The sequence below is a fragment of the Anomalospiza imberbis genome, chromosome 14, assembly GCF_031753505.1.
Source record: "Anomalospiza imberbis isolate Cuckoo-Finch-1a 21T00152 chromosome 14, ASM3175350v1, whole genome shotgun sequence".
Classification (NCBI taxonomy): domain Eukaryota; kingdom Metazoa; phylum Chordata; class Aves; order Passeriformes; family Viduidae; genus Anomalospiza; species Anomalospiza imberbis.
Window position 1 is genome coordinate 5,447,356 of NC_089694.1, and position 21,282 is coordinate 5,468,637.

A 21,282-nucleotide genomic window follows, 5' to 3' on the forward strand; every position below is an offset into this window, starting at 1 on the left:
ATGGTGATGGGGAGGGCGGTTGCCGTGGCGACCGGGCGGCCTCCGGGGCGAGGATGCTGCGGCTTGTAGCGGGATGTGCCCGGGCTGTAGCGGGATTGGAGCCGGCTGTACCGGGACGGATCCGGCTGTAGCTTGGCTGGAGCCCTCTGTAGCGGGGGTGCTTGTAGCAGAATGGGTCTGGCTGTACCGGGATTGGACTGTAGGATACGTCCTGCGGCTGTAGCGGGATGCAGCCAGCCGTACCGTGGATGGGACTGGCTGCACCAGGTCCTGCGTCCCCTCTTCTTCCCCCACTGCACGAAGCCACCGTCTGCTTCCCCCCCCCAGCACAACACCGAGCCTGCACCGGGCCACCGAGTGGGTTTATTGGTATCAGTGTCACAGAGCTGTGCACAACATGACATGGGCAGATGACAGCCACACTGGTGACGCGCTCGGCCAGGGCCATTGCACCCACCCTGTCCCTGTGCTGGCACCCATGGGAACAGGGAGCACCGTGGGGCTTTCCAGCGTGGCGGTCCCAGGAGGAGCTGCAGCAGCTCTCACCACCACTACCAGGGCTTGGAGTGGGTGAGGAGGGGGCACCTATGGGGACTGTGGGGGGCTGAGGGGGCTGTGCCAGGTGTGGCACAGTGGGGACACTGCAGGCGGCTGTGTCCCAAATTGGGCCGTGGGCCGGCAGCTTAGCTCTCCTCTTTCTCAGCTTCCTCCTTCTCATCTTCATCATCCTTCTCTCCCTTGAGCTTCTGGCGGGCAAATTCCTCAATGACAATGTCCTCCTCACTGGAAGGGAGAGCAGAGAACAGTGAGCCCACAGGAGGTGGGGAAATCCCTGCTGAGCCCAAACCCTGCTCCAGATGGGGACAGCACAGTGGTCACCCCCACCCTGTCACCCCACTCAGAACACTCAGGTCACTGTGAGGCACAGCCTGGCCCCAGCACACAAACCCACACCCCACCACTGTGAGCCTGCATGACCCAAGGAGCTTGGCCTGCAGCTTCTGGTGGTTTTTCACACAATATTTTGCATTTCCAAGGGAAAACAAGGAAAAGAAATCAAAGAGCTGAGTTACCTCCTGGAGAAAGGTGAGCAGTGAATGACAGTAAGGGAGAGCACAAAGTGAAAAGTAGGGGAGAAAACAGAAAAGAAGAGTCAGCAAAAGAGATTCCAAAAGCTTGGGAATGTGAAATGATTTGGTAAAACCTACATGGAGCCATGGTGGATACAGACCGAGAGATTTCCTGTTTGGAAGTTTAAATGTTCGCAGTGAGCTGGGAAAGGGATGGTGTGAAAGGGAGAAGTGTGAAAGCCTGGAGTTGCAGCCTGGTTTTCCAGGCCCCAAATCCCAGTGCTCACATCCTGTTGCAGGGTGTAACCAGACACAAAACCTTTGGCAGAGCCATGGTGTCAGGAATGGATTTGGCACTGCAGCTTCCCAGAGGGAAGAAGTCCCAGCTGTGGCTTCAGCTGGAATAAGCTGATGTGGGAGGAGAAGAGGCCTCTGGTACTGGGGAATGTGCAGGGGCACAGGGATGTGGCTTCCAGCAGCCCAGGGAACTCTGTGTGGGGACCAAGACCATGGAGACATCTTGTGCAGTGATGGCACTTGTATCTGGAAGACACTGCCAGCTGCTTCTGAGGGACAGGGCAAGGCCTGGGCTTGCAGCTGCTGTGGCTGCAGCAAGGGGACTTGTCAAATAAGCCCTGGGAGTTTGCAGAACACATCCCAGTCCCAGGATTTGGTCTCTCCTGCTGCCTCTGAAAGTGGCTGCTGTGACACAGGCTCAGGGCTTTGAGACCTGGGTGGTTTAATCCAAGGATGTGACCTCAAGCTGGGATGTCACACCCATCTGTGATGGATCTGTGTGGTTTGTCTGTTAGAGGGAACATCTCTTTACCTTGGCTTAGCTGCATTCCAGTGATAAGCACACGGAGAAAGGGATGGGGAGAGAAAAGATGTGCAGGTTAATACAGAAAGGACATTTCAACTGACAGCTCTCCTCAATGCTTGGGTGTTTTCCTGGAAAGAGGGACAGTGGGAAGGGTGCTGTGGGGAGGACATCTCCCACCCTGCTCCAGGACACAGGATGGGGTGCGGCACAGCTGGACAGCTGTGCCCATCCCATGGGAAAACTGCTGCCACCCCACTCCATGACAGCTGGACAGCTGTGCCCATCCCACAGAGGGCAGAGCAGGGCCCTTGGCACTGGGAGAGGTGCACCAGAATTGTTTTCACCAACTCCCCCCTCTGAACCAGAAGCGCCTCTTTCCCACTGATTTTTGGCAGCATCCCACACACAACTCACAGTCATCAGGCTTCGGGTGCATGAGGATGACGGGCATCTCCACCCCGACATCACTGGAAGGAAAAGCAGCTCTGTCAAGGATCCTGCCCAGCACAGCCCCATGCTCAGCCCCACAGGCAGCTCCCCTTACCTGGCAGTGAGATCCCCCAGGATGCTGTGGCAGCAGGAAAAAAGGGACAGAAATGAGCCAAGGCAGAGGAGGGGAGGGGTTAGGCTGTGCTTTATACTGAGGTGGAAGATGGTTGATAATAGAGGTGGTGGGGTGGGGGTCAGAGAGCAGCTCAGTGACCCCAGGGGAGCAGGGCAGGGATGAGGAGGCCCATGGTGTGATTGCCCTCTCATTTCCCCGGGGTACAAAACCCCCCAGCACAGCCCAGGAGGGATTCAGGATGACCCCTGATTCCCCTGCCCACAGAGCCTCACCCTCCTCGGGACACCACCAGGTTGACCTTCACTTTGTAGGACACCAGGATGCCCAGCACCTCCTTGTCCATGCCAGGTCTCAGGCTAGGAAAAAAGCAGAGGGGGACAGTGAGAGGGCAGTGCTGCCTGCAGACCCCATCCACTCCCCCCATGGCAGTGCCAGGGTTTATCTGCATCCTGCAACATGTGGGGTGCACTGGGGTTTAGGAGGAGAGGAAAACAGGAGAAGAGAGGGGAGGGCACTTGGGTGAAGCCACAGAGAAGCTTCTGGAGACCCATTCCAAGACAAGGTCCAGCCCTGCAGAGGGATTCAGGACCTTTGAAGATCACTGGAACTGGGAAGCTACATCTCTCCCATGGGGTGGAGAGGTGGGTCTGTGACAATGTCACAAAATCCCTACATTTTCCAGCTGGATGGAGTGGGCTCAGGGGCCCTTGGTGGGAGCCCAGAGCAGGGGGAAGTGGAGGAAGGCGTGGTGGGGAGCAGGAGGAGCCCACACAGCCCTTACATGGTGGTGGAGGCCAGGTTGGTGTCCTCGTGCTTGAGTTTGCCATCGAGAGCGAGGCCTCTCTTCTGGCGGTTCGATGAGAGCATGGGGGTCACTGAGTACGTTTTGGAGAAGGTGGAATTGGCAGCCACAGTCTCACTGGAAGGGTGGGAGAAAAGAGCTCAGAGCCAGCCCCAGCCTGGGGGTGCTCAGCATCACTGCAGGCACCTGTGCAGGGCCAGCCCTGCCCTCCCCATGCAGCTGCTGGGCCATTTCCTCCTTTTGTTCCCTCCTCTCTTTCCCCTCTACAACCACTTCTTTTTTCTCCCCACCACCTTTCTACCTCCCTCCTGGTTCTCAGCAGGGTAGAGGCTGTATCTGGCCTCAAAAATGCAAAGTGAGGAGATGAAGAAGCCTGGGAGCAGCTGTGCACCCTCCCCAGGGACCTTCCCAGCCACCACCATCTCGTGCTGGTGGGACATGGTCTGCAGCCTTCCCTGTCCTCTGCACCTGCTCTTCTAACCCAGACATTTTTGCTGCTTGGTGTAAAACTGTCACATCCTCTCTCCCCATCTCTCTCCCATCCTCTTCCTCTTCCTTGTTTCTCCTCCTCCCTCCCAGAAATGCCACATCACCTCCAGCCCTTGTCCCTTACTTTATCTCCTCGCTGCACACAGTCTTCGTGTATTTATCCAGGGAATACAGGACCACGTCTGTGATCTGATCCACTGGGGACAGACAAGGGAGAGCCATGTTGGAGACGTGGCAGGGGCTCACAGTCCCCATCTCTGGCAGTGATGGGTGCTGGGACATGTCCCTTCTGCCCCTCTCTCACCTGAGATCTTAATTTTTTTCACGACCTTGTTGGTGGTGTTGTTGATGTTGACAGTCACATTGATGGGTTCTCCGTGGTAGTAGACCTGGAAGGGGAAGAGGCTCAGTGATGTGACCAGAAATCCTGGTCCCCGTCTCTGGTGGGGACAGTGTCCCTACTGACCTCCTTGTCCAGGGAAGCTTCGAGGTGCAGAGGCTTGTCTGACATCATGAACTGCCGCGTGGTCTCGGCTCGCGGGGCTGGCCCCGTCTGCGCCGGGGCGAACTGGACCTTGCGGATGATGAGGCGCACAGAGTTCCTGTGGGGACACAGGTGGCACCCCCAGTGTCCCCCACAGCATCAACAAGGCCATCAAGGGGTCACAAGGACTCCTTGGGGACTTTACAGTGAATCCAGCCGAAGGATGAACGTTTCACCTGGCCCTTAGGATGTGGCACAGGGACCGCTGCCCCAGTTTCGGGCAGAGTTTCCCATCCAAGCATGGCACAGGCTGACAGAAGGCCCTCAGCCTGACCCCTAAGCTGGTCACCCCAAAAAGATCCTGTGGTTTAGTTTTAGGGCCAAAAGGGGTAAAAGGGATCCCCTGAAAATACCTCTTGTGAATTTTCTCCTCCAGATTTTCAGCACAAAATCCTTTGACCTCGAAGTCCACGCCACAGGCCTGGGGGAACATATGTGGTCACTGAGCAGGAGGGGCTCCGAGGTGCTTGAGCTTTAGGTTCCTTGTCTTCCTTCCTCCACTGCATTCCCAGAGATCCTGGCTCTGACTCCAGCCATCTTCCCTTCCCACCCGTCACCCCATGGGCCATGAGAATCAATTCTCATTTTTAGCACCCCACAACTCAACCCAATTACCAGGGAGGATGGTCCAGGGGACACAGGCTGGGGACAGCAGCTCACCTTTCCCACATCATCTGGCCCGGGCTGCAGGGTGATGGAGCAGGGCAGGTTGGTGGCAATCTAGGCAGAGCAAGGAAAAAGAGAAAAAGGAATAAAGGGTGTGTTCAGAGCTGAGCCCTGGTGACACCGTGGAGCCGCATGGCTGGGAGGGGCTGAGCAGCCCCTACCTCGAAGGTGAAGGGGTAGGCGTTCTCCCCGAGCTTCTTCATCAGCTTCTCCTGCAGAGGAGTGAGGGTTTTGGGAGCCTGGTCCGGCACGGGCGGGTACAGCTGGGTGGTCAGCACATAGATGTCCTTCCTGAAGGTCAGGCCGATCACGTCGAGGTCATCGCGGCCGTAGCGGAAGGCGCAGGTCAGCGTCACGTACACTGAGCCGGGCAGGAGAGGGATGAGGGGAGGGGTGGGAGGGAGGGACAGCACAGCAGGTGAATAAAGAGGCAAGAGAAACTATTTCAAAAACTCTTCAGCAGAAATGAGACTTCCTCAGACGCTAAATACAAACAGGATCCCTCATGTCCTTTGCTGCCATGGCACCGATGGACAGCGAGCTGTAGGTGACACGGAGCAGCTTTAACCTGAGCACAACCCCAGGCTGCTGCCGAGCTTTGAGCTGGTTCCATCCCCTCCCCTCATGCAGTATTTCTGTATCAATACCTTTCCTGTCCTTTAGGTACTCCGGGTCGATCAGGCAGACACCATCTGCAAACAAGCAAAAGGAGAAGGACCGGTTAGCTCAGCTGCCTTGGAAGATCTTTACTAAAGCACAGCTTTTTAAACCCAAATCCACTTTGCAGCTGGAAGGTGACTGAGAGGAGCTGCTGCCAAGGGGGATGGTGATGCCTCCTCCAGCAGTGTGGTTGGGATGTTTTTCAAAGGGACTTTGTCCCCTTCCCCACTATTTTTCCTAAGGATATTTGCAGGAAAACATGGCATTTGCTCCTCCAGAGCTGCTCCTCCTGCTCTACCAGCAACACACAACACTAAGACTGGTCTCCCCAGCCTCTCCTGCCTGTACTTCCCCCTCAGTGCTGGGCACAGCCCCACTCACCGACAGATTCCACTGAATCCACGTTATCCACATAGTCTCTCTTCCCCAGGTAGAGGGAAAGCTGGAAGCAGCACGTGGGGAAAGGGAGGAAGGAAGCAAGCAAGTTAATGTTTGCCATGGAATTGGCTCAAATTTCAAAGCCCTGAGTTGTGTCATGGGTTTTGTCACCAGTCTGGACCAGAATCGCCTTGAAGGGGTCATATCAGGGTATTTTTTAATTTCTGTTTTGAAAAGCCAGTCCTGCAGTGGCATTGTGGCAGGTCCAGGAATCAATGAGATTTCAAAGGGAAGGTAGAACCAGCCTGGATCCTATGGGCAGATCCAGCCCATAGAGATCCCAGCACAGCCCAAACCTTGGGCTAGACACATGAGGGGACAGGGCACGTCAGGGGAGAGGGCACATCAGATGACAGGGCACAGAGACTCACCTTGCTATTGGGGCTGGTCTTCTTGAAAACCCTGTGGAGAAAACAGAGACAGATATTTGGGAATGCCTTGTACAAGTCTGGATGGGGCACAGGGAGATGATGGGCTGCCCTACAAATGTGGTGCATCACCAAGAGCCACACCAGGGTGTCCAGTCCCTGGAGAATTTCATGTCCTGCAAATTCAGGGCCAAACCCCCCCTGTGTGGCTACCCTAGATCTGCTCCTGAACTCAGGGTGACCATGGAGGAGTGGGTGGATTCTGTGTCTTAAGTGAGAAAGACCAACACAGAGCTCCATGGCAGCTCACATTCCCCTTCTGTTCCTGCCCTGCTCCATCCCAATTCCAGATAAATAAATCAATAAAGGTACTTACTTTGATCCATCTGCCATTTTAACTCAGTGCAGGAATGTCCACGTGGAAATCTGTGGGGAGAAACAGGGAAAGCACTGGATGAGGTGCTGGGGAAGAGGCAACCCCAGCCACGGCCACCAGCCAACATCCTGCACATCCCAACAAACTGCAGAGCCCTCAGGATACGGCGCTGCCACCTTTGCAGAGCTTGGGAGCTCCAGGTTTGGCTTTGGGGCAGCACATGGGAGCTGAGCCAGCTCCTTGTTCCCAGCCAAAAAGGTGGTGAAGTAGGAGAGTGTTGCTCCAGAAAAGAGGAAGCACAGGGGTGATCCCCAATGGATCCAATTCAAGACTGGGAAAGGCAAGAAAAATGAACAAAAGGCCTTATAGAGTCTCAGTTTTAATAGCTTTTTCCTGGAAATTGCCTGACATGGCTCAGTGGTAGGAATGGGCTTGTTTTGTCCTATCACTCACAGAAAGGTGGGGAAAACACAGAGAGAAAGGTCGAGAGAGAAAGGTCAACTGCCCATGGAAAGAGGGGTCTCAGGGCACAGGATCCCTCCATTCCCAACCCTTTATGCTGGGAGTGGGGCTGGAGCTGCCCAGCCCTGCCCAAGCTCTGCTGGCTCGAGCCTGTGTCCAGAAGGAGCCTGTAAAGATCCCACTGATCACCGGCTGATTCTCCGGGATATTAAATGGGATGAGCTCAGCCTCTTAGGGATAGACAGCTCTGACATGAGCACAGCTTAAGCCCAGGCAGGATTTTAAGCCCCAGGGGCACGTGGACAGAGTTGCCTCTGAACACAACGTCAGGGAAGCTGGTGAGATAGAAGAAATGGCCATGGGAGTGAGGGGATGATTCTCTACCCCGCAGGAAGACAAGAGATTAGTCCCAAGGTCAGGATCTTTGAGGTCCTTGGGAGCTGTGGGATGTGAAGTTCAGGAATTCTCGCAGGGTGAGAAGATGAAAAGGGAGTGGGAGCAGAGTTTGGCTCCCTCCAGACCCCAGGAACTGGGGGTGAGGCAATGAAAGGTGGAGGGGAGAAGAGCTGAACTCCTGCTCTGCATCTCCCAAGCCCCCAAGAAAGGACTCAGACCTTCCCTGGCTTGGCTCAGCTGTCCCATGCCACTACTTGACCTGTCCGCCATGTCCTTTGGCCACACTGGAATCCTTTCTGTCCACATTTTCCCCATTTTTCAGCTGCAAACCACCCTCCTTCCAGCCACAGCCCAGCACCAGTGTCCTTGCCCTCTTTTCCAAACCCTCAGAGCCATGAAGCCGTGGCAGGGCCCAGGCAGCAGAGCAGGCAGCACTCACCTGGCAGGTGGATGGACAGACAGACGTTGTCCTCTTCCTCTCCCAGCAGCTCCCAGTGCCACCCAGTCACTACGGGCTGCTCCCAGTCCTGCAGCTTCTTATATCCCCCCTGGCTGTCCCTCCCCTGGCATCTGATCTCTGGCCCACCCAGCCTTGGCCAGGGCTGTGGGGGGTGTGTCTGTGAGTGCTCGGGGAGAGGGACTTGCAGGAAGAATCCTATTAGTTGATTAATTGGGGAGACGCTTCATGAGTAAGAGTGGGCTATAAATACATCTCTTGCTGGAGCGCTGGGAAAGCAGCTTAGAGGGATTGGCAAAGAGGGCTTAGGAGCAAGGTGATGGTAATTGAGGTGGAAGCTCTGCTCCTGGTGGGAAGGAGTGTGGATTCCCACAGGGGCTCTCTGCAGCTGCTCCCATGGCAAGGGGAGATGGGATGGGTCTGGGCATGGGGTTGGATGGAGATGGCAGAGGAGGGACCAGCCTGGAGTTCTCCCTCCCCTTCCCAGCTGGATAACAGAAGGATGGAGGCACAAGCAGCTTCCTGCATGGCTGAGGTGCCCATGTGGTTGCTCACCTAGAGGTGACCTGCCATGGCTCAGGGCACAGAGGACACCCTCCCCATGGGGACACTGCTGTACAAGATGATGGGGTGAAGGCAGGATTCACCCTCCCTGAACCAAGAGGGAAGGACCAGCCACCCCTGGTGGGTGGGACACAGAGCTGCCACTGTCCCCAGCACAGCCTGCCCAGCCCAGCATCATTTCATAACTCCAGGATGGCCTCGCCTGACCCAATTAGCACATCATTAACTCCAGGTGTGCTGCAGCAAAGAGAAGACTGTGGAATGTCCAAAGTGGCTCTACCTTATGGCTGCCAGGCAAGCAGAATTCCCACTGCAGCCCTGTCCCAGCCACAGCCATGGCGTGGGATACCCTCCCATGGGAATGGCTCTAGGGATGAGGCACTAGGACAGCCCAGGGCAGCTACGAGCTGCTCCAGCAAGGCCCCACTCATCCTCCTCACCTCCAGCACCACTCAAGCCCTTCCTTTGGGGCTGCACTTGGTTCTGGCTCAAGCCCAAGCGCTGGGATCAGGATATCCCTGTGGGAGCTGTGCCTCCTCCTCCCTAGCCCTTGCATCAGCTCAACAACATTTATCACCTGGGTACCAACTCCTCCCAAACACAGCTCACCTGTTTCCCCCATGGCCCCTGGGAGCTGCCATGCCATGCCATGCCATGCCATGCCATGCCATGCCATGCCATGCCATGCCATGCCATGCCATGCCCTGCCCAGCAGCCCCACTGCCAGGGCTTTAGCTGCCAGCACACGTAGCCTGGGGCCGAGACTTGTGATCTCTTTAATTGCACACAGGAGAGCTGCTTAGGTTCCAGATTAACGGGTGCTATTTCTGCCACAGTCAAGAGGACACGTGAACTGTGACCTTCACACTGGCAGGTGAAAGAGGAGAAGGAGGAGGAGGAGGAAAAGGAGGAGGAGGAAGCAGCCACACTTGGACACCCTCAGCCTGGCCAGGGCCCCCAGCACTGTGCCTTGGGCACCTAATCCTGAGCTTTGTTTGTGGCTCTTGGTTACGCTCTTAATGAAAACCCTGTGACCGGGGCCACTCACTGGCTCTGCAGGGTCTGCACAGCGTGGTGAGGTGGAGAGCAGGGCTCACCTTGGGTCCCTTCAGCTCAGCCTAATCAGCTGGGTGGATTCAGCCTTGCCCAGGCTGGGGAGCAGATAATTCCCCTCCCCAAAAGAGTGGGGAGATGAACAGAGCCCACATCCCTTCCCACGCTCACCCTGGGCTCCAAATCAAGCACCAGGGAAGGAAGAAGAATTCAAAATAATAGGGAAATGAAAGAGGCTTCTTCCTTTTTCCTGTGTGATGAATGGCCAGAGGTTCCTCTCATCTCCTCATCCACCATCCCTCCAGGTACATGCACTGTGTGAAGCACTGCTCAAACAGCCACTTCCAGAGGGGCAGGACACCAGTGGGCGTGGGGCAGGTGGAGCATGGTTGCTTCATCCCTCTGTCCCAATGGACAATGCCCTGGAGCATCCTGCCTTCACAGGGAAGGGCCATGGGGCTTCCTGCACCCACAGGCTCTGGAGGGAGCCTTGGTGCAGCCAGAGCCCCCAGCAGTCTGGCCTGGTGAGCCCACATTGCCTTCCCAACCTCACCTGTGCCCAGGTGTTGGCAGAGCTTCCAGGTGCTGCTGGCTCGGTCCCAGCTCTACCTCTGGCACTGCACACCACAGCCACCTTACATAAACACTCACAGCAGGCACTGCTGATTTCCCAAAGCCCTTCAGAGCTCCGGGGCTTTCTCCCCTGATCCGGATTAAGCAGCATGGATGGCATTAATCAGGAGACAGGCACCTCCACGCCTGCCAGGAATTACTGCCGTGCTGTTAAGTAACAGGATGGAGCAGCACTGGTGGGACTGGGGCTCCAGCAGGAAGGGTGTCTCCAGCCCCACACAAACCTGCCACCTCTCTGTGTACCCACAGCAGGCATTGGGCAGAGTTACACTCACTGCTGTGTGACCAGAACACCAGCCCAAAATAAATTGGGTAGCCCAGCTTCTCACTGGCCTGGCCACAGGTTCCTCTCAAGGCTGGGAAGCCAGGAGGAAGCCTCTCAGGGGGTTTTGGCTCATCTGTGCTGGAGGGCTGGGGCAGGAGGTGGGGGCATCAGTCCCTTAGCACTGGCCCAGGGCTGCAGGGATGTGCAGTGGTGCCAAAGGTGGGGAACAGTCAGGAGCGTGGCTTGGCACAGCTCTCCATCCTCATCCTTATCCTCATCCTCCTCCAGCAGGAATCTGCTTCTCCATCTATCTCCTGAGCAGCTCTGGAGCTGCCAGACACTTGGACAGCAGACGGTGACTGCTGCTCATCTGTAATTAATTGCTGTTAATCACCCTTGCAGCTCGAGCCACCACACACATGTGGGCCTGCTCGCTCCTGGCCACGAGGAGTAAAACCTCTGGGGCTGCACCCAGGACCTGCGGTGCTGCCCAAACCTTATCCTGCTGGGAAAGTCTCCCTCCTTCCCGACCCCTTCCCGGGAACCCCTGTAGCCAAATTCCCTCGCCCCTGCAGGCAGGGCACACACAGGTGTGGTGACATGGGTGCCACCGTGGGTGCCTGGTGCCCGCAGCAGCTCCGTCTCTCTCTGCCAAGGGCAGAGCTCTGCCCCAGCGCCCCCAGGAGTGGGCAGCTCAAGCCCTACCCACCGCCCCAAACATATTTCAGGGGCTTTCTGCCATTCTGCACCACTGGCAGTGCCTTCTCCCAGCGTTCTGCCCATCCCTCATCCCCGAGGAGGATGTGCAGGGAGCAGGTGGAGGCAGAGCGCGCTGCGGGGCTGTCCCCGCTGTCCCCGCCGTGCCGAGCCCGCGTGGCCGCTGCCCTGCCCGGGTAGCGGGGCTGGAGGAGGGGCGAGGAGGCCGCTCTGGGGCTGGGGAGAGCGGGGCGCACAGAAGGAGGAAGAGCGCGGCCGCCGCGGTGCCGAGCGAGCAGCACCGAGCCGGGGGGCGGCCCGTGGGACGGGAACCGAGGGCATCGCGGTGGGCACTGCGTGACCCCGAGCTGCCGCCCCGATGGGCAGCGTGGCGGGCAGGGGGCCGGTGTGACCCACCGGGGGAAGCCCAGCAGCGTCACGGCTCCGCTCCCGCTCGGCTGAACCCCAAAAGCTCAGCTCGCTGCCCACAGCATCCCACAAGAGCCACGGGAGCCCCGCACGGCGTCTGTGAGGGACGGTGAGTATGTCGGGTGAGGTCGGACCCCTGGGTGCCACCAGCATGGCCTGTCCTCGCCGCACACCACAGCATGATGGTGGCCCAGGGCTGCTTTTCCTGTGACTCCCCCAACAGGAGAAATGCGCTCGCTGATCTGCCCCCGTGTTCCCTGCAGGCTGGAGCCTCGGTGATGAGGATCATCCGGACCCCCAGCCTCCCCCAGCTGCCGCCCTGATGCTCCTGCCACGCTGGCCGGCCGCAGGGTACCTTGTCCCCATGAGCATCACCTCGGTGGCTCCCTGTCACCTTCCGGGACCTGCAGCCAGCACCACGCTCGGGTACCGGGGGCCCGGTGTCCCCACGCCACTCCCTCCTACACCCGCCCCAGCAGCCCCCGTGACCGCCAGCAGCCCCTGCTGAGCTGGATGTGGCGCTGGGACGGGGACACGGCTCGGCAGGATGGCGGCAGCAGGGTGGTACCACCGCGACATCAGCCAGGTGGTGGCCGAGGAGCTGCTGGCCAAGGCTGGGCGGGACGGCTCCTTCCTGGTGCGGGACAGCGAGTCGGTGAAGGGGGCATATGCCCTGTGCCTCCTGTGAGTCCCTGCCCCTCCTTCTGCGTGTGGCTTCTGTGTCTTTGTGCCTTGCCTGCCTCCCTCTGTGCCGCTCCCTGCTCCAGGCACTGCCAAAACCTCACGGAAGAGCCTTCTGCAGGGATGTGGGTGGGGTGGGTGGGGTGGCAGCTCCCTGGCACCGGGGTTTGAGTGATCCCCGGGTCAGGGCAGTGGAGCTGTGTCCTTGGGAGCAGGATGAAGGTTGGGCCCACAGCCCTGCCCAGCACCATGGCTGCTGAATGGATAACCCCACATCCAGGGCACACTGAGCTGTTTTGGGCTGCCTGCTGGCCTGTGAGCATCTCCCATGCTGGGGATTTGGGGCTACGGCCCCCACGATGGGGCCTCTTGCCATCCCCACACCCGGAACCAGATGTGCAGCCCCTGAGAGCATTGCTGCCTTGCACCCTTCCTGCTGCCTTGCACCCTTCCTGCTCTGCACCCTTCCTGCCTGCTTGTCACATGTGTGTGTGGGCAGGTTTGGCAGGATGCACCCCCTTTCCTTCACTGGCCTGGCTCTTTGTGTGGGACAAATTCCAAATTTCGGCACTGGGGGTGCCGGGCACGAGCCAGAGTCCAGGCTGGTGGCACAGGCAGGGATGTGCACTGGCCCCACAGGCAGCACGGCAAAGGCTCTGCCTGGCCCAAGGCCACGGCGCTGTGGGTAGCCCAGTGAGTGCTGGGGGAGTCACGGCTGTTCCGGGCTCTTTGGAAGCAGGGAGACACTGCGCATCCTCCCGCAGATCCGGGCTGAGGGTGATGATTTATTTCTAGAGATGCTCACTCAGCTCCTCTCCCTGCAGAGGGGACGGGGTGTTTGTCTCAGGGCTGGGCCCCCAGCGCTGCCACAGGGCAGCAGAATGGGGCCCTCACCTGCTCTCTCCAGGTTCCAGAGGCACGTCTACACCTACCGCATCCTCCCCGATGACGAGGGGCTGCTCTCCGTGCAGGTGGGTGCAGGGGGGTGCAGTCCCCGGCCTGGGCGGTGCCTCGGAGCTGGGCGTGGGCAGGATGCAGCTGTGCAGGGCCCGGGCTGCTCGTCCCCCTCCCCGGCGAGGCGGCAGCAGCCTGCGGTTTGTTTTCTGCACGAGCTGCAGGATGCGGGCGCTTTGCAGCCACTCCAGCTCGGGAGGAGCTGCCTCCGCACAGCGTCCCCACACTGTCCCTTCCTCGCCACACAGAGCTAGCCCCATGGTGCCTGTCCCCACACGGGGTCTGTCCTGCCCTCGCTTCGATGTCCCCTCAGAGTTTCTCCTGGTACCCAGCTCTCTGCAGCTGCCCTTTCTGCCCCATAAAAAGAGCATCCTGGGTGTCCACAGGGAGAATCCCTGTCTGCTGAAGGAGGCTGATGTCTCCATGCTCCTCACCCCACGGGCCCGGTGTCCAGCTGGCCCTTCCAACTCACCGCGGGCACATTTTGAGGGGCAGACCCACAGCACACAGCAGGCTGGGGCTGCCCTGGCAGAGGAGGGGATGCGATGGTGCTTCCCCCGCTCTGCCTCCCCAGACCATCCAGGGCATTCAAGCCAAATGTTTCCGCACCCTTCCCGACCTGATCGGTGCCTACCAGCACCCCAACAACGGGCTGGTGACCCCCCTGCTGCACCCCGTGCACCGGCCGAGGCCGGACGAGGACTCGGGTGAGCCGGGGAGGGGCCGGGGGCTGTGCCAGGCTGGGAGCGGAGAGCGTCCCGCTGAGCTGGTGACTCTGCCCACAGACGGGGACGATGCCCGAGGCTGGGGGCACACGGTGCCGTGTCCCGGCGCTCCCCTCTCCAGCCGGACCCACATCCCGCAGCAGCTGCACCAGAGGCTGCAGGAGCAGCTCCACAGCAGGTAACGCACCCCTGCCCGCCCCGGGCGACGGGATGGTCATGCTCAGGGGGGGATCTTCATGTCCAGCCCTCTCCCAGCCCGGCCAGTGACTTCATGGGCTTCATGGCCGAGTACCTGACCCACCACGTGCACGACCTGGAGGCTCTGTGTCACGGGCACCCGCAGCTGCGGCACCTCAGCACCGCACTCGCCACTGCCTGCCGGGCACTGCACAGGTCAGTGGCCTGGGGACGGTGGGGTTGGAGCGGGGCCACCCATCTTGTCCCCGTCCCCTTTCGGTGGCTGGGTGTCGCGTCAAGGCACGGGAAACGCCCACACCGCCCCTCGCCCGTTCTCGCCTCCCCTGCAGTGAGATCGACTTCACGCTGGCAGGTCTGGAGACCCTGGCCAGGGTATTCGACCCCCCTGTGTCCCCTCGCAGCCCGGCCAGGGAGCAGGTGAGTGTCCCCACAGCCCCCAGAGACCTCCCAGAACCACAGCGAGGGATCCACCAGTCCAGTGCCACCGTGCTGCTCCAAAATTATCCATCTTCCCCTTCAGGGTTTCCTGAGCAGCGACCCAGACCTGGAGCTGCTCCTCAACAAGATCTCCGCTGTCAACAGCCTCCTCTCTTCGCTGGAGAAGAAGGTGCCTGACCCCAGTCATGGTGCAGGGGGAGGCACAGCTACCCCTCCCCTAAATTAATCCCTCTGCCGCCCCAAGCTCCGGTGGCAGCACAGCCCAGGACTCCCAGCTGGCCCAGTGCCCCCAGCACACTGCCCCTCTCTCTGGCAGGTGCTGAAGTCGCTGCAGGAGACGGTGACAAGGCACAACCTGGCACTGCCCAGTGTGGCTGTGGCCTCCCTGCCAGCTGCCAGGCCCCTGGCCGTGCAGAACTTCGAGGTGAGGCTGGGGACATGGTGGGACCGCAGTGTCACTGATGGGCAGGGCAGGTGTGGGGACAACTCCAGAGCCACATCCCCGTGTGCAGGTGAAGGTGGGCAAGTCCCAGCGTGCGGCCCTGACGGTGGACGTGGAGTCAGGGACAGTGACCATCAGCAAGCGGGGCAGCAGCTCCCCGGAGGAGGTGATCCCACAGGACAAAAGTAAGAGGCTGCTGCACTCCTGCTGGCAGCCAGTGGGATTCTTTGGGGCTGTAGGGTTCCCTGCCACAGGCCTGATGCCATGGGGATGGGCCACATGTCCTGTCACACCTCAGCCCCTGTCCCACACTGCCCTGTGGTGGCAGGTGGGGGCCACCACGGCCCCCTGACCCCCATCATTCAGTCCTGCAGCTGATCAAGTACCAGAGTGTGCAGAGCAAGGTGAAGCTGGTGTGTGCCCGCGAGAACCAGAAGAGCCTGAGCAGGGACTTCATCTTCGCCAACGCGCGGGTGAGTGGCACCACCGTGCCCACGGCATGTCCTGGGGGAATGTGGGGCCCTTGGGAATATGAGAAGCACCAAATCAATGGTCTTAGGACTGAGACCACCTCTGCAAGCTGGCTCCTACACCTGGGGGTGATGTCCACCTGGTCCTGGGGTGCTGTGCCCCCCAGCCCTCTAAGACACCCTCACCATCCTGCAGAAGAGAGAGGCTTTTTGCCAGCTGCTGCAGCTGATGAAGATCCAGCACTCCAACCTGGACGAGCCTGAGATCATCTCAGTGTATGTCGGGACATGGAACATGGGTAAGGGGCCAGGAGAAGGTGGCCTTGTCCTGGGAGGTTGTTGTGGCTCTTTGTGAGCCTGGCTGGGTTTTGGGAGGTGTCTCAGGAAACCCTCAGGTCCGAGCTGGTTGTCAGTTTGAGGAGGAGGCTGGAGGAGACACCAATCATCTGCCATGGGCTTTGTTTGACCTGTGGTGATCCACTCACTTGGAGGCTGTTAGGGAGACAGAGGAGCAGGGATATCACGAGGATTTTGGGCTGTAAATCCCAGCACCAGTCTGGGATGCACATGGCTGATCCACGGGGCTGGCACCCTGCTTCCCACCCCAGCAGCTACTGGAGACGAGCAGGGCTGTGCTGGAGAGGAGCTCGGGATCCTGGCACATCCCCTCTGTGTGACCCGTGTCCCTGCCCGCAGGCAGCACGCCCCCACCCCGCTCCCTGGCCTCCTGGCTGACCTCGAGGGGCTTGGGGCGCACGCAGGACGAGACCACAGCCTGCATCCCCCACGACATCTACGTCATCGGCACCCAGGAGAACTCCCTGGGCGACCGCGAGTGGGTCGAGTTCCTCTGCGCCTCCCTCAAGACCCTCATGGCCATCGACTACCGAGTGGTAACGGCGGGCACAGCCAACCCCCGGCAGGCCCAGGGGGCTGGGCACCAGCAGCCATCACCCCACAGCTCCTACCCCAACCCCCAGGTCCTCCCCCACCCCAAATCAGCCCAGGGAACCTCCTGTGCCCCACAGACTCCATGAGTGCTGTCCCCAGCAGTCAGGGTCACGCTGACCTACCTGTGTCCAGCCCCATCCTCCTGGCATGGGGCAGGATGGGGCCAGGCAGGCTGACCCTCTGCCCCACCACAGGTGGCCCTGCAGTGCCTGTGGAGCATCAAGATCGTGGTGCTGGTGAAGCCGGAGCACCAGCGGCGCATCAGCCACGTCCACACCTCCAGCGTGAAAACCGGGATCGCCAACACGCTGGGTAGGGAGGGGATAGGGCTGGGAGGTGATCCCGAGGGAGGAGACAGCCTGAGGGCCAGCACAGGACCTCTGGGCTCCCCCAGAGTGCAGTGGTGGCACATCCCTGCAGGGAACAAAGGAGCTGTGGGCGTCTCCTTCCTTTTCAACGGGACCTCCTTCGGCTTCATCAACTGCCACCTGGCCTCTGGCAGCGAGAAGACCCACAGGTGATGCAGGGATGGGGAGGGTGGGGCTGCCACGGGGTAGGTGGGTGTTTCAGGGGGCTGGAGGAGCCCTGAGGGGCTGTGGGGCTGCCCCTGTCCCCAGCTGGCAGGAACAGAATGAGAACGAGGTGTCTGTCCCCGGGGTGGCTCATGCGGTGCTGCTGTCCCCCTGCAGGCGTAACCAGAACTACAGTGACATCCTGCACTCCCTGGCCCTGGGGGACAAACGTCTGGGGGGCTTCGACCTCACCCTGCGCTTCACCCACCTCTTCTGGTTCGGGGACCTCAACTACCGCCTGGACATGGACGTGCAGGTGAGACCCTGCAGGTGCCAGGCTGGGGACAGAGTGGGGACAGGAACCTGGGGGATCACAGTCCCTTCCCTGGCACAGAACATCCTCAGCCACATCATCAAGAAGGAGTTTCAAGCCCTTCTGGCTGTTGACCAGCTCAGCCTGGAGCGGGAGAAGAACAAGGTGTTCCTGCAGTTCAGTGAGTGTGGGGACAAGGGTGCTGCTCCTCCTGCTGAGACAGCAGCACCAGGGTCCCCACAGCCCTCCCTGTGTCACACCCAGCTCTCAAGGTCCCCTCTGCTGGCCCAGCCCTGCACAAGGTTCTGAGAGCCTGGGAGACCTTGGCATGCACCGGGCCAGCCATGGGTGTGAGCCTCCCATGGGGACCATGATACCCCATGGGGACAGGCAGGGACCATGGCCCCCATGCCACCTGCATGTCCTGATTCCAGGTGAGGGTGACATCTCCTTCCCTCCCACGTACCGGTACGAGCGGGGCACCAGGGACACCTACGTGTGGCAGAAGTCCAAGCCCACGGGGGTGAGTTCCAGCGGCCTCCTTCCAAGCAGGACATCTCCGGGGACAGGGACAGCAGGGTGCTGAGGGGACTGCGTGGTGATGCTCAGTCCCTACAGCTCCATCAGCCTGTTCCCTACCAAAACAGGGTCTGGGCAGGAGGGAACTCACTTTTTGGGGTGCTGGGATGCTCTTCTGGGCAGGAGGACCCAGACCTGAGAGGCCACTGGACCAGCTGCTTTCCCCATTTCTAGATGCGGATCAATGTCCCCTCGTGGTGTGACCGCATCCTGTGGAAGTCACACCCAGAGACCCATGTGGTGTGTAACTCCTACGGTGAGTGAGATCCTGGGGACACAGCAGCCAGGGGTGGCCAGCACTGCCCAGGACCCCAGGGCTCTGGGACCCTCCCCAAGCTGCCCCTCCTGCCATCCAGGCTGCACTGATGACATCGTGACCAGTGACCACTCGCCTGTCTTTGCCACCTTTGAGGTGGGAGTGACATCGCAGTTTGTGCCCAAGGAGGGTAAGGGCTGGGGTCTGTCACCCCTCGGGCCGGGTTTGGGGTGAGCCCTGGCACACCCTGACCTGCCAGGACCTGCCTGCAGCTCCTGGCTCTGGCCCCGAGGCACTGGCCTTCATCGAGTGGGAGAGCATTGAGGTGATCCTGAAAACCACGAGCCGCAGCAAGTGCTACATTGAGTTCCACTCCTACTGCCTGGAGGGTGAGGGGGTGCCTGGAGTGCTGGGGGTGGCTGTGGGGATGACCTAGCCTGGCTGGAGCTGTGTGTCCCTCTGTCCCCCCCCAGAGGTGCAGCGGAGTGGGGAGAACACCTTCCAGAACTGTGACATCCCTGGGTTCCTCAAGCTGGGCTGGTCCTCCAAGCATCTACCTGTGGTGCGCAGCCCTGGAGCATCCTCATCCCCGTCCCTGCCTCTGGCTCTGTACCCTGAGCCCCAAGGGGAGCTGCAGCTGTCACCACCCCCCAGGACAGAGCCTCCCCATGCCCCCTACCCCGTGGCAGCCCCCCAAGCCCCCCTTCTCTGTGCACAGCTGAACCCCATCCTGCCCGACCTGGAGTACCTGGGGGACCAGCACCTGCTCCTCAGCTTCAAGGGCGTGGAGAGCTGCGAGTCCTACGGTAGGCGGGGATGGTGACACTAGGGCCACCCTGGTGGCAGGGGGGTGCCAATCACAGCCCCCCAGGTTACAGCCTGCTGGGTGTGAGGTTGGTAGCTGGAGCGTGGCAGGAGGGACCCTGGCACCCACCCTGCTCCGGGTGCTGCTGCTCACGGGGGGCTCCCGTGTCCCCCGAGCCCCGGGGGCTGACACTGTGTCTGCAGGCGAATGCTGCCTCGCCCTGAAGTCAGCGATCGGCACCACGGCCCAGCAGTTCGAGACCTTCCTGTTCCACCGCGGCGAGGAGACGGGCTCCGTGCGCGGCTGGATGCGGGTCCGCGTCCCCCGGGGCCGGTGCGGCACCCGCGAGAGGCTCTACGGTAACGACGGCCGCACGACACCCTCCCGGTGCCCTGGGCTCGGGGACATCCTGGGCCACGTTGCCCTCTGGCCCCCGGCCGTGAAGTGAGGCCAGACCTCGCTGCCTTTGCAGAGTGGATCAGCTTTGAGGAGGAGGAGGAGGATGCTGAGCCGGCGGCAGAGCCCCCGACGTGCCCCAAGCCACCCCCGCAGCGCCTCAGGTAGCCCAGGTGGGCTCGGCCGTGCCGGAGCCCCAGAGTGGGGGGATGCCGAGCCCTTTCCCTCTCTGTGCTTCGCAGGAGCCGCCCCCGCAGCCTCCCGGAGCCGGCCAGCGACTACACCAACCCCGCCTACTTCATCTTCGAGGGAGTGCCCAACGCGTGGCTCCCGGGCCCCGGAGAAGCCCCCAAGAAGGAGGCAGAGGGCCCGGCCGGGGGCCAGCAGTGCCGGAGCCCCGCTGGACCGCGGGTCCCGTTACCCTCAGAGGAGGAACCGTGGCGTGGCCGGCCCCGCTGTGGGCCACTGAGCCCGCCCCGTGGGCATCCACTCAGCCCCCCCAGAGCGGGCCACCACAAGAGACCCAAGTCGGCCGTCCTGACGAGGGACACGCTGGGACTGGGCGACTGCTCGCTGAATGTGGCCACTCACCTGAGCCAGCTGGATCAGGCGTCACCGCAGTGCAGGGGGGACAGACAGGAGCTCCCCCTGCGCCAGACCCACCACGTCCCGGAGCCGCCACCGCGGCCCTGCCGGGAGGTGCCGGGGCCGCTGGGGAAGCGGGGAGCGCTCGGTGCTTTGAACCTGGAGGCTCAGCCTCCTCCGCCCGCCGACCTGCAGCCTGCCAGGATGTAGCGACAGCTGGGCCCGGCCCTGAGCACCTTCGTGCCCTCGGCAGCTGCTTCTGCCTGCCCAGCCCTGCTCAGACGGTGCTCCCGGAGGATCTTCCCTCCAGCACAGCTCCCGAGGCCGCTGCGCTGCTTCCCTTTGCTCTCACTATCCAGAATAAAGTGTCGGGGACTGGGTGCGTGTTGGCACACCTGGTTCTGCGAAAGGGCAAGGAGAAAAGGTGAAAAAAGGAGAAAACACCAAGGCATTGCCTCCCACGTCTCCCCGTTTCATGGGAGCCCTGCGCACCCCAGTCCTCGATGCCCTTGCCCATCGCAAAGCTAACGGGTGTCACAGCCCTTGATGGCCCCGCTCTGCTTTGCCCGGCACAGGGAGAGGGGTACCCCCTCAGAAACAAGGGACACCCCGATCCGGCCGTGTCCTGGCTGTGCGACACGCGAGGTGGCCCCGGTTTTGGGAACACGATGCCCGGCCTGGCCTCAAGGTGGCAGTGGCCACCTTTGTCCTCAGGATCGCCCCGCAGGGCTGGGGGCCAGCGGAACAGCGCTGCGGGCACTGCGGGACCCCAGGAGCCAGCGGGGCAGGAGGGCTGTCCTGGGGGGGCGAGGGGCCACGGGCCCCAGGGATGGGGGCTGTGACCCTCGTGGCTGAGGGCCTGTGGTGTCCATGAGAGAGAGGCCGCAGTTGCCATGGGCAGGGGGACGCAGCCCAAGGGTGAGGGACTGTGGACCTTGCGGTTGAGTGACCACAGTCCCCATGGGTGGAGGGATGTGGTCGCCATGGCCGGGGGGACACGGTGCCCATGGATAAGGGGCTATGCCCTCGTGGTTGAGGGGCCGTGGTGCTCCTGAAAAAAGGGCTGTGACCGCATGGAAGAGGCCACCATGCCCCATGTCCAGGGGCTGCAGGTGGCCCAAAGCCCGCGAGGGCAACAGAGGGATGAGAGCACAGTGGGGCTGAGCCCTGCGGCAGCTCCTGCCTCCGCCTCTGCCCGCCTCCAGCCCTGCCTTCCCTGGG

At 60.9% G+C, this 21,282-nt stretch overlaps 2 protein-coding genes across 2 annotated transcripts; one reads left to right on the forward strand and one right to left on the reverse strand.

Annotated features, from left to right (window-relative positions):
* Positions 1-556: 556 nt before the first annotated feature.
* ARR3 (arrestin 3) lies at positions 557-8,254 on the reverse strand. Its single transcript, XM_068204662.1, has 18 exons — positions 8,099-8,254; positions 6,802-6,851; positions 6,429-6,459; positions 6,001-6,061; positions 5,607-5,651; positions 5,121-5,320; positions 4,954-5,013; positions 4,647-4,714; positions 4,216-4,351; positions 4,054-4,138; positions 3,874-3,946; positions 3,240-3,377; positions 2,731-2,814; positions 2,438-2,461; positions 2,308-2,360; positions 1,900-1,909; positions 1,074-1,076; positions 557-783 (listed from the first exon to the last, which is right to left on the reverse strand). Exons 2-18 carry the CDS (start codon positions 6,816-6,818, stop codon positions 684-686), a joined length of 1,188 nt encoding a protein of 395 aa, XP_068060763.1. The 5' UTR covers positions 6,819-6,851; positions 8,099-8,254; the 3' UTR covers positions 557-683.
* A 3,442-nt stretch (positions 8,255-11,696) lies between these two features.
* Positions 11,697-20,441, forward strand: LOC137482358 (phosphatidylinositol 3,4,5-trisphosphate 5-phosphatase 2-like). Its single transcript, XM_068204615.1, has 26 exons — positions 11,697-11,865; positions 12,020-12,440; positions 13,345-13,408; positions 13,966-14,098; positions 14,177-14,294; positions 14,372-14,509; positions 14,644-14,731; positions 14,835-14,921; positions 15,069-15,176; positions 15,265-15,379; positions 15,561-15,667; positions 15,861-15,963; positions 16,361-16,557; positions 16,810-16,927; positions 17,036-17,132; positions 17,305-17,443; positions 17,522-17,621; positions 17,875-17,963; positions 18,194-18,275; positions 18,376-18,465; positions 18,548-18,664; positions 18,749-18,837; positions 18,994-19,081; positions 19,284-19,439; positions 19,553-19,640; positions 19,719-20,441. Exons 2-26 carry the CDS (start codon positions 12,304-12,306, stop codon positions 20,269-20,271), a joined length of 3,201 nt encoding a protein of 1,066 aa, XP_068060716.1. The 5' UTR covers positions 11,697-11,865; positions 12,020-12,303; the 3' UTR covers positions 20,272-20,441.
* Positions 20,442-21,282: the final 841 nt, after the last annotated feature.

Coding starts and splice junctions, on each gene's coding strand:
- ARR3 (XM_068204662.1), bottom strand. Junction 5,014..5,120: donor CCTACCCCTTCACCTTCGAG/GTAGGGGCTGCT, acceptor TGCTCTGCCTAG/ATTGCCACCAACCTGCCCTG. Junction 2,462..2,730: donor CTGGTGGTGTCCCGAGGAGG/GTGAGGCTCTGT, acceptor CTGCTGCCACAG/CATCCTGGGGGATCTCACTG.
- LOC137482358 (XM_068204615.1), top strand. CDS start 12,304: ATGGCGGCAGCAGGGTGGTACCACCGCGACATCAGCCAGGTGGTGGCC. Junction 15,668..15,860: donor TCATCTTCGCCAACGCGCGG/GTGAGTGGCACC, acceptor ACCATCCTGCAG/AAGAGAGAGGCTTTTTGCCA. Junction 17,133..17,304: donor GGCAGCGAGAAGACCCACAG/GTGATGCAGGGA, acceptor GTCCCCCTGCAG/GCGTAACCAGAACTACAGTG.